Source organism: Vidua chalybeata, chromosome 6, assembly GCF_026979565.1.
Source record: "Vidua chalybeata isolate OUT-0048 chromosome 6, bVidCha1 merged haplotype, whole genome shotgun sequence".
NCBI lineage: Eukaryota > Metazoa > Chordata > Aves > Passeriformes > Viduidae > Vidua > Vidua chalybeata.
The window spans coordinates 21,911,109-21,921,535 of NC_071535.1; the positions used below are offsets into that span (position 1 = coordinate 21,911,109).

At 47.8% G+C, this 10,427-nt stretch overlaps 1 protein-coding gene across 6 annotated transcripts in view; it reads left to right on the plus strand.

Annotated features, from left to right (window-relative positions):
* Positions 1-10,068, plus strand: part of TMED8 (transmembrane p24 trafficking protein family member 8) — a 26,135-nt gene extending 16,067 nt beyond the window's left edge. For 2 of the 6 annotated variants that reach the window (XM_053946695.1, XM_053946692.1), the window contains exons 7-14: positions 5,574-5,597; positions 6,362-6,484; positions 7,016-7,203; positions 7,935-8,134; positions 8,431-8,522; positions 8,838-8,892; positions 9,571-9,668; positions 9,813-10,068. In XM_053946695.1, coding sequence (XP_053802670.1) covers positions 5,574-5,597; positions 6,362-6,484; positions 7,016-7,203; positions 7,935-8,134; positions 8,431-8,522; positions 8,838-8,892; positions 9,571-9,668; positions 9,813-10,027 — 995 coding nt within the window. In that variant the 3' untranslated portion in view covers positions 10,028-10,068. Of the gene's footprint in view, positions 1-5,573; positions 5,598-6,361; positions 6,485-7,015; positions 7,204-7,934; positions 8,135-8,430; positions 8,523-8,837; positions 8,893-9,002; positions 9,375-9,570; positions 9,669-9,812 lie in introns of those variants that run through there. The other 4 variants (XM_053946694.1, XM_053946698.1, XM_053946693.1 and 1 more) reach the window with 4 other exon arrangements.
* The last annotated feature ends 359 nt before the right edge of the window (positions 10,069-10,427 follow it).

The window sequence follows — 10,427 nt, forward strand, 5'->3', positions numbered from 1 at the left end:
CTCTCTTTAAATAAACTTTTCACTATGCAACCATGAACTTCGTCTTCTGTTTAAGACAAGTGAATGTCTTGATATGAAAAATTCAACTACAGACCTTTCAACAAAACAAGAATGCAGTTCATTTTAGGAGCAAAGAAGAAGCAAATACGCAAAATATACTTTGGAGTGTACAGGAGATTCTGATGCAAATGGATAGGAAAATGCTCTGTTACCAGCTCATGATGATGGTACCAGACAGAAAATCTTTTGTCTATTAAAATGACTTGCTGGACTATTTTTCTTGAGATTGTACTGAATGTTTGAGGAATTGGAGAGGAACAAGCAAGTAGCCAAGCTCATATAATGGACATAGGTAAAGTTTGAATACGTTACCCTCCAGTTCTTCATACTGGTACTTGTCATCTCTATTTGCAGAGATCCCCTAGCTCCTTTGTTACTTCAGCTTTCAATCTGGAGGATTTAAAAAACATCTCTTCAGTTACCAGATACTCATTAAATTGTCTAGAGAAAAGTGTTTGCCCTTCACAGCTGCTTTGCCCATCAGTTTTATCATACAACAAAGGCTCTATTTACATGTCCTGAAAGAAGCACTTGCTGGTCATAATGAGGAATGATGCCTGTAGCAGGAGTCATCTTTTCTCACCTATCTCATTTTAAGTTTGGCAGGACAAATGCTGCAGAGGTTCAATTGTCTCTTCTAGTCCCTTGGAGCACTTTTATAAACTAATTGATGGGCAGGAGCAATCATGAACCAAGCTGATCCAAAGGATAGATGATTCTGCCAAGATGTTTCATTGTGTTTTAAGACCACTACAGAGAAACAGTGCTACAGCTACGTTATTATGATGCACTCATGATACATCCTTGTGCTTGGCTCAGGCATAAGGCCAAGAGGAAAATAAGGAAAACAGTGGGGACACAGGGAAGTGATGCAAAATTTCACATTAGTTCTTCCCATCCACCCCCACTCTGCCACTCCCCTTCTCCTTCTGTAACTTTTGTGGATGGGCTGCAGCAGAAACACTCTGATCATGAGGTGCTCTGTGAAGGCCTCGCAGCAGGCTTTGTTGCCTCTGCCAGGGAAGTGGCTCTTCCCTGCTTCGGGTGAATAGGCAGAATATTGTACTTTGGCTGCTGAAGTCCTGTCACTGCTTTTAGTAGTGTTTGATTATCAACAGCAGCTTTAAGCTTAAGCAGAGCTACTCGTTGTACAGGTGGTATCAGTTACCCAGTGGAGACTGTAGTAACACACACATCCACACAGGTAATTACTGTTTAAGGAGACTCTGCCACCATCCTACCTTCAATAGGAACCCTGACTGCAGAGTAAGAGAAGCAAGGTTCACACCTGCTCTTTTTCATGAAGGCTACAAGAAATGCATACAAATACCATCATTTAGGAATCAGCAAGCAAATTATCCCTCTCTGGAAAGGGTCATGTGGCTTGGGCTCTAGAAATCGTGAATGTCTGGAGCACAAGTTCTCTGAGGAGTGGCTGAGGGAGCTGGGGTTGTTTAGGCTGGAGAAAAGGAGGCTCAAGCGAGACTTTATCACTCTCTAGGACTACCTGAAAGGAGGGTGTAGGCAGGTGGGATTTGGCCTCTTCTCCCAGAGAGCCACTGACAGAACAAGAGAACATAGTCTCAAGCTGTGCCAGGGCAGGTTTAGGTTGGACATTAGAAGGAATTTATTTGCAGAAAGAGTGATTATATACTGGAATGGACCGCATGGGGATGTGGTGGAGTCACCATCCTTGGAGCTGTTTAAGGAAAGACTGGATGTGTAGTGCCCATGTCTAGCTAGTTGACATGGTGAAGTTCGGTCATTGGCTGTTCTTGATGATCTCAGAGGTCTTTTCCAACCTAATTAATTCTGTGATTCTATAGAGGCTGATTTGGTACGAGGCAAGGCTGGTCCCGGCTTCGGAAGGCCTGAGCAGCCGGCCCTACTGCCCGACCTCCTCCCGGCTTGGCAGAGCTGCCTCCGGCCCCGCCGCTAACGGGGATGGCCGCGCCCCGGGCGTTCCCCCCACGGGCAGGGCGGGCCCGCCCGGGCTCCCCCGCAGCTGTGGGGCCGGGCCGGGGGATGCCGGCGCCGCCCCCGCTGCGGCGCGGTGCTTTAACGCGGCCCTGGCAGCCCGGCCTGCTCACCGCCATGCTGCGCGCCCGCCGCCGGGGCCGGCCGGGGCCCGCGGGCAGCGCCCGGCAGGGCGGCCCCGCCTTCTACGTGCTGTGGGCTCTGCGGGAGCCGCCGCGGCGGCTCGGCAGGTGCGGCCCGGCCCTGCCCGGCCCCGGCCTTGCGCGGATGCGACCGGTCCTTGTCGGGGCTGGGTTCCCCCGCGGGCCGCGCACCCGCACGCCATGCCTTGGCCCTCTGTGGAAATGCCGCTGCCCGCGTGGCTGAGCTGCTCCAGCCCCTGGCGGCTCTCTCTTCCCACCGGTTATCTCCTTCCCTGCATCCTTGCGTGGTTTCATCTTTAAACTACATAAACCCTCTCCTTTCACCCTTCCCTAGCATAACCGTGTTTTCAGGCGTTTTCATATATTTTTTCACCTTTTATTTTACTCCTTGATTACTATCTCTCATTTTTCTTCCCTCCCCTTTGCAGCCAGTCCAACCGGAGGGGTTTCCAGGCTTGGCTGCCCCTGCCACTGCCAAAGCAGCTGGTGGTGTTCGGGCTGGGAGACTGGAGCTGTTACTCTCCGGACACGAGCATCGCAGTGGATGTGCTGGTGTCCCCAGGCGTCGCGCCACAGCGGGTCGGCACGCTGGAGCCCACCCGCAGGTTACAGCACAGCAGGAGCTGCCAGGGTGACAGGAGGGGCATCCTAAAAAGCTTTCTGATCTCTGGTTCTGCCTGATTCTGCTGCTGTTACCCAAAAGCCACTCAGGCCTGCTGGTCCTCCACCATGGTGTTTCTCTCTAGTGATGATTCCTTTTGGCTGCTTTCGGGATTGGATCTCTTTTGGCTTTGGGCTGTTATCATCTAGTATGGGAGCAGGAATTTTGTCCTGGTCAGTGTCACTTGTGGGCTGAAAAGCCATGGTCCCTTGTGCAGGTCTCTGGTGTGGGAAGATGACTGGAGAACAGATATTTTCATGGCCTCGTTGAAAGAGATGGACAAAGGCAACCCTGTGAGGCTTGTTCTGACTGTCAATGGACAGGTAAAAGGATTGACACTCCTCTCTTCCTGTCCCGGGTCACAAATGTTCTTCTCAGCCCCAGAACCTCCTCTTCCTTCTCTGCTACTCCAAGGTAGAGCTGACAAACATGGATCTGTTAATGCATGTTTGTGCTGAGCCTGAAACCTCTGTGATGCTCCAGGCCTATCCTCTGAACACAGTTTTTTCCAGAACACCTTGTGTGTTGCAGGAGACAGGCAGCTGACAGCTGTTCACTTCCAGTCCCACTCTCTCCTGAGTCTTTGGTACTTACATAGTTACTTAGGTACTTACATAGTTGTTTCACCTTGAGCTGAAGCCACTGGATTTAGCATCTTGCAGTGCCTGGCTATCCTTTTCCTTGCTTATTTTGTTGGTGTGGGACATAAAAGGCAGGTTATTCCACTGTAGGGAATCTGTCCCTTGCAAGACATGTTTTTGCTCATCCTTTGTGTGGATGGAGGCTAACACACTTAGGGCCTTTTTTTCTGTCGCTGTTTCTGCTGCAGCTGCTCCGAGGTGTCTCCAGCAGTACACCTGTCCATCCCTTCCTTGTACCAGAGACCACCCAGTCACCAGTGCTCCCAGCAGATGATAGGCCCCTTGGCCAGGACCTGGACCTGGAGGACCCTACTGGGGTATGTGTATTTTGAAGTCACCTTCTTGTTAGTTCACTTTTTTCTTAGTTTCTTCTCCCTCAGCAGTAGCCATTCAGTTGATGTCTAGCTGAAACATTTGCTGCCATTTTTTTCAGTGGAGATATGGCTAAGCCAGTTCTGGAGCCAAAGTTTCTCTTGTGCTGAAGAAAGATATATTCTCCATTGAAACGCCTTTATAAATGTTGAGTGTAGTAGTCCTTGGTGGGATGGTCAACCAGCCCCTTCATTCCTAGTACAGATAGCCTTTTTGCCCTCCACGTTTTAGCTGTGCCCAGCAGCCAGCAGTCTGAAAGCCAACTACAGCACACAGCAGCAGATAGCTGCATTGCTCAGCATCTGTTTGGCAGCTGATACTGATGGCATGTTGGCCCTTAAAACTCAATGGGAAGATGAGCCTAAAAACAGCTACCACATCTCTGGCTCAGTAAGATGCAATTCACAGTAGCCTCAGGTATCTTTCTTTGGGGCTGATTTGGCTGGGACTCATGTCACAGGTTAAGAGTCAGAGCTCAGAGGTGGCTGCCAGAGCATTCAGAGCTGTGAAGAAGGATGTCCGGCCACCACTGAGGACCGTGGTGGTACCCTGTGCCCTGAAGTCACCAGCTGGAAAGGTGGAATCCAATGAGGCCTGGAGGAAGAGTCCTGACCAAGAACCACCAAGAGTCCACTCTAAAAAGCCCAGAAAAGTTTTATTTGAACCAACAGCATCTGAGAGAGATCTTGATGAAGAAGGTAACTCTGGTAGCTTCCAACTTTATTTTACAGATCTTGTCTGAATGATCTGTCAATGCTGCTGGGCTGCACCTTCCCATTCCATTTCTCTGTGTACCTCCAAGGCATGATGGGCTTGTATGTTTGGCTTTGAAATACTGAAAATGCTCTTTATTCCTGGATCAGCTGCTAGATGAATTTTTGCCTGCTGGGAAAAGGCCAGAAATAGAACATGGGATATATCATCTTAGTGCCACCACTTTTTCCGTGACATAATGCCTATCTCTTCATACAAGTAAAAGTGTTTTATAAATTAAGGCAAATATTGTTAACTTTGTTTTACAAAAGAGTAAATTGACACACAAGAAAGTTACCTGGTGATGTTCTGTAACCTTTGCATTAGTCTGTTTGTACCCCTGCTAACAGCATACCACTTGGTCTATACCACTTGGTTATTATTACAGTATAGAGAATACAAAAAGGAAAAAATATATATATATAGTATAATTGTACTGGCTTTTGAGTAGTGAGAAAGTAACTGCCAAGGGCTTTGGCAACAAAACTTTAGGCTTCTGGAGTGGGAATTCCAAGTCAGCTCCAGAGTGTGACCAAATTTATGTGTAAAAGTTTGGCAATAACTTAGTGGTCCCCATAAGAAGTTACTTATTGTAATTTCTTATGGGGAAATTCAAGGACTTGCCTTGCTTGTCATAAAGGCAAATGTAGCTTCATCATAAAGCTTCTTCTGCTGCAGGCAGTGTGAGAAGGGGGAAATGAACTTCTATCAGAGGGCTAAAATGCAATGGTGACAGTATTTGGCAGTCAGAGGAAGTGTGCCCTGCTGTTACCTATTTTCTGCATTTCTTCTGAAGAGACTTAGTTCATGATTCTTGGTCTTGCACCTTGTTTGTTGCAGTGAGGTAGCTTTGTGCTGGAGGTTGGAGGAAGGAAGGTCAAAGGGCTCTGACACAGTGGAGCTGAGCACTTTCCACAGTATGTCTGCTGGCTGCTTAATGGGACCATCTCTGTGTTCCCTCTGCAGATCTGGCAGTGAAGGAGTTGCAAGGTGAGGATTTGGTTCCTAGACCCTGGTTTGTCTTATCAGTCACTCAGTGATGATATTCCTTCCTTTCAACATCAGAAGCCTCTCATGCTTCATCTTGTATCTCTGCAGTGATCAAGAATTACAAGTAGGTAATGTGTATATGCTGTTCCTCTTCATGCAATTGCCATCAGTGCTTCCAGTACTGTCAGGCTCTCAAATATGTTTCTTTAGCCCCTCTGAATCTCAGGCACACCTCTGGGTACATAGCTCTTTGAGGAAAAAAGGTAAGATATGAAATAGACTTTGATTTAAAAGTATTTTTTTAGCTTGCTCAGCCAGCTGCAGGGGCCTAGGAGGGGAAGGGAGGAGGAACAGAGCAGTACAAGGAATACCTCTGGAAGCAGCTCCAGGCTTCTGATTGTTCTTAGGCACTGACAAGCTGTCCCTGGGTAGCCCTCCCGCACGAGGAGTAGCACAACTGGGATATCCACTTCTGGAGATGGGGTAGTAAATGGGGGGCATCCATGCCTGTCTGAAGTGGCAGCCTGAATGCATCCTACATCCAGCTACTCCTTGCTCCTGAGGTCTAAGTACAGCAGTTATTCCCCCAAGCCAACTGAAAATATTCCTTAGGGAGGTATGTCTTTTTCCCCTGCAGAGGGCAGGGTGCCTTGCTTTACCATTTCCCCCCTCTGAGCATTCAGGTGCCTTGTTCTCCCCAGCAGGGAAGGGAGCTGAGGGTGTCTTGTCTGACTGGTCATAGGCCTGTGCTCTTCCCTCCCCAGGCAGTCCCAGCCCTCGGTGGTGCCATGCCATGTGCCTCAGTGACCTGGGGACAGCTGTTCTCATTGGTGGAGAAGGTGTCAATCAACAGTCCTGCAGGGATGCTCTCTGGAAGCTGGAAATTGGTAGGGACTTTAGGATTGTGAAAAGCAATGGGGACAGTGGGACTCGAGGATAGCTCATGCAGATTGGAGGGGGTACTTGGGCATCTGTGCATATGGAGGGGACAGCAAAGGCATCACATCTGGCATGTCAGCAGGCTGAGCTGACAGCATAGAGTGCCTTATGAAGCTCTGGGATTATACTTGAGAGCACTCTAGGAGATAAGGTATAAGTTCTGGAAAGAGTTGGCATCGTAAGGGGTAAATGCAACAGTGCAGTTTGCAGTGTGTGGTGACTGATGGGGAAGTATGAGATACAACTCCAGTGCCTTGTGTCTTTCTACACCTTACTGGTCTTCTCTTTCACCTTGCTATTCCCCATCATTCTTTACAGAAACAATTCTGTATGAGTTCCCTCTAGCCCTGAATCAAAGGAGAGGAGGAGACAAAGGGAACAAGGTTTTGAGTAAAGATTTTATGGCGTGTTCTTTAAATCTAGAGCAATCAAGAGCATTTTTGAATTCCCATACCATATGTCTGCTGTTGCTCCCACAGACAGTGATTTATGGCTTCCAGTGGGTTTCAAGCTACAAAATGCCATGCCATCATGCTTACATGGTCACACAGCTACCTACGACCCTGACACCAAGCGTATCTACATCTTTGGGGGCATAAGGGAGGACAAAGACTACAGCAGCATCTACATTCTGGACACAGTCACCTGGAAATGGCTCCTTGTGGCTGTGAGTACTGCATCTCTTGCAAGACAAAAGTGCAGGAGGAGTGGCAGGTTCTGCCTGAATGTGGCAGTCCATGGGCACATGTCCTTAGTCCAGTAGTCTTAGTCCACTGTTAGTGCAGTTGTTTGTCTGAGATGCAAAGTTGGGTTTGACAGGTATTAAAAGGCTGTGTTGAAAAGCCACATGCTGAACAGAAACCTGGAGCTGTGCCTACAATGAGTGAAGCAATGGGAAAAAAATGATTGCTGCAGAGGGCTGTGCCTGACCAAGCTCAGTGGTGGGAGGTACTGTACAAGCAGTGAAGGGAAATGGCCTCTCATTTTATATGGTGCCATTGAGAGCAGCACCAGATGCTGAGGTGAAGAGCTGGTCTTCTCAAATCAGGAACTGCCCTGAGTACAGCAGAATTCTGAGCCCTTGTCAGCATGGGACTATCTGTCTCTTTCCTGGTAAAGCACAAAATGGCTTTTACAGAGTAAGCCTGGATGAGATCTTTCTGTTCCCTGACATCTTCTGAGGAAGGTGTGGGAGGCTGATTTCTTATCAGAGTATTCTGGTGCTGTAGAGCATGCAAAGAATGTACTGTCTGCCTGTGCAGCAAAGATCTGGCTGGGGAGCCAATAAAGTGAAAATTGAGACTTGTCAAACTCACTGCATGATATGGGCCCCTTTCCTATGGGTCATGCAACAAATAATGCACTTCTTGTAACAAATATATATTGAAATTTTTCTAGGCTAAAGGAAGGATACCAGTGCTCACCTACCACAGTGCAACTATTTACCACAAGGAGCTCTTTGTTTTTGGAGGAACTTTCCCCAGAAAGACATCGCTGGCAGTTGCACCCTGCAGCAATGTGCTCTATGTCTTCAATCCAGAGCATGAAATTTGGTATCAGCCCATTTCAGAAGGGGAGAAGCCTCTGCCTAGGCTTGGGTGAGAGTGCTCTAATTCCAGCTATCCAAAATAGTGCAGGAAATCTCTGCTTACCTTCCCTCCCACACCTGTCATTTCTTAAATATTAGGTGATTGTTCTCTACCATGTACTCCTTAAGATCGGGCTGTGTTTAGAGCAGTGGAATTCTCAGTACCTTCTATTGTGAATCCTGATGGGATTTTGTCCCAGGTGTAGACTGAAGCTATGGCAGCCCAGTAGGAGGGGGTTAAGGCTAAAATGGAAGTTTTGGGAACTTGCTGAAGATGTTTTATTCATGTGCTTGCTCTCTGCCCAGGCATTCAGCTACTCTATTGAAAAACAAGCTGCTGATTTTTGGGGGTCAGAGGACTTCTGTCTACCTCAGTGACATGCACATTCTGGATCTGGGTAAGTGTGTGCCATCTGTCTGCCTTGGGAACATCTGTTCCAAGACAGGGACCTGGGAGTGGGGTGTGCTCATTGGGAAAATAGCAATAGCATTATACAAACTCCTGACTAGGCAATGGAGATTTAAAACTATGGGTTAAAAAAAACCCCTTGCTGGGGCAATAAGGGAAGGGATGTAGAAAAAACAATGGCTTTTTTGGAAGAACTTGGGTAATACAGAAGGCAGAGGCATTGTTGATGTGGCAGAGTATCTAAGGTTTTGTCTAGTTATGAGGCTGAGGTTTTTGGACATTTCACCTGCCTTTTCTCTGTCAGGTTTCATGGAGTACACATCAGTCCCACTCCTGGCAGGACAGCCTTCTGCACGTTGGTAAGTGTCTATTGCAGACTCAGGAGCTATCTTCTTCTGTCGTTTCTCTTTGAAGCCAGGTTTAAACAGTGGTTGTGATCAGACCCAGCTGCATATCTCTGTTCCATTAGTCAAAATACAGTGGATCTTCTCTCTGCTGTGGTGCCAGGAGTTCCTGTGCTGTCCTTGTTGGTGCCTGTATGGTGTGGGGGAATATTCCTTAGTCTCCTTGGAAGACTCCTCTGTCTTCAGGCTAGGGTAAGTTTTCTGCTGTGTACTGGTAAACCGTATGGCCTGCTGTTTGGTCTTCACAGTGCCTGGAGAGATACTGTGCCACACAGGGGAAGAAACTCCTGTACCAGGACTATGCTCTTCCTAAAGGGACAGAATTGCTCCCTAGAACCATGATCTAAATCAATGCAGAGCCCAGCTAGCCTGCTATCTCACCCCACAGAGCAAAGCTTAGGAGTTTTGATAGCTCCTTCTGAGATAATGAGTTGCTCTTCAGGCCTGACCTGCAGAGGCAAACATCTCTTTTAGGGTTATTCTGCAAGTCAGGGCAGAGAGAAGCAGAAGTCAGCTTTCTTCCTGCAGCTTAAGCCCCCAACCTCCTGATCAAGTCTGCCAATCCCTGCCCATCAGTGACTGAGGCCATCCCAGTTTTGTTGTAGTCACCTTTTGACTTTGCTTTGGTCACAGCTTTCATGCAGCTCTGGCTGTGTCGGACCAGAAGGTTCTGATCAGTGGAGGCTGCAATGCCAGAGGAGCCCTGCATGATGCCTTTGTCTTCCACCTAGGTGAGTGACTCTCCTCCCTGTTTTGATAGCTGAAGGTGACTCTGAGGCTGCAGAGGTGTTTCTGAACACCTAGTCTAGTCCATTTGTCTCATCCCTTGCACTAGGAATGGGCTTGTCAGTATTGATATCCCCTTTCCACTTCAGATACTCTTTCGTGGAGCACAGTGATCAACCACGACCTCTGCTCTGTTCCCCGAGCTGGCCACACATTGCTTGACCTGACTCCTGCCTACTTGATGGATATGGACAAGGAGAACAAAGAGGAGCAGAAGCTGCACACGGTGTTGGTCTTTGGGGGCTCCAACTGTGCTGGGACCTTTTATAACAGCACACTCAAGATCCAGCTGGACCTAGGATAATCCATGACTCTCCGAATGAGCCTAAACAGCAAGGCTCTTCACCAGCCTAAATACAGATATGTATGGCAATAAATTAATCAAAGCAACATGGCAGTCCAGGTATCTGTATGTAGGTGAATGGCACCTTGGTACAAGAGATTGTGGGTTTGTAAAGTCTCAAGTTGCCATGGGTATTGTCCTAGGATACCTGATATACAATATCTGGGCTCAGGTGCCAAAACATTTAGTGGGATCTGAGCTGACTCTGCACAAGAACACAGACACAAAGTTATGGGTTCCTTTCTTGCCCTACAGGTTTTTAGCTGGAATTCCCAGGCTGCGTTCAGCTTCGTAGGTGACTTAAGTGTTTGGTTTCATTTGGGATGAGTGGAATGGTATTTACTGGTGCTATTTTACAGTA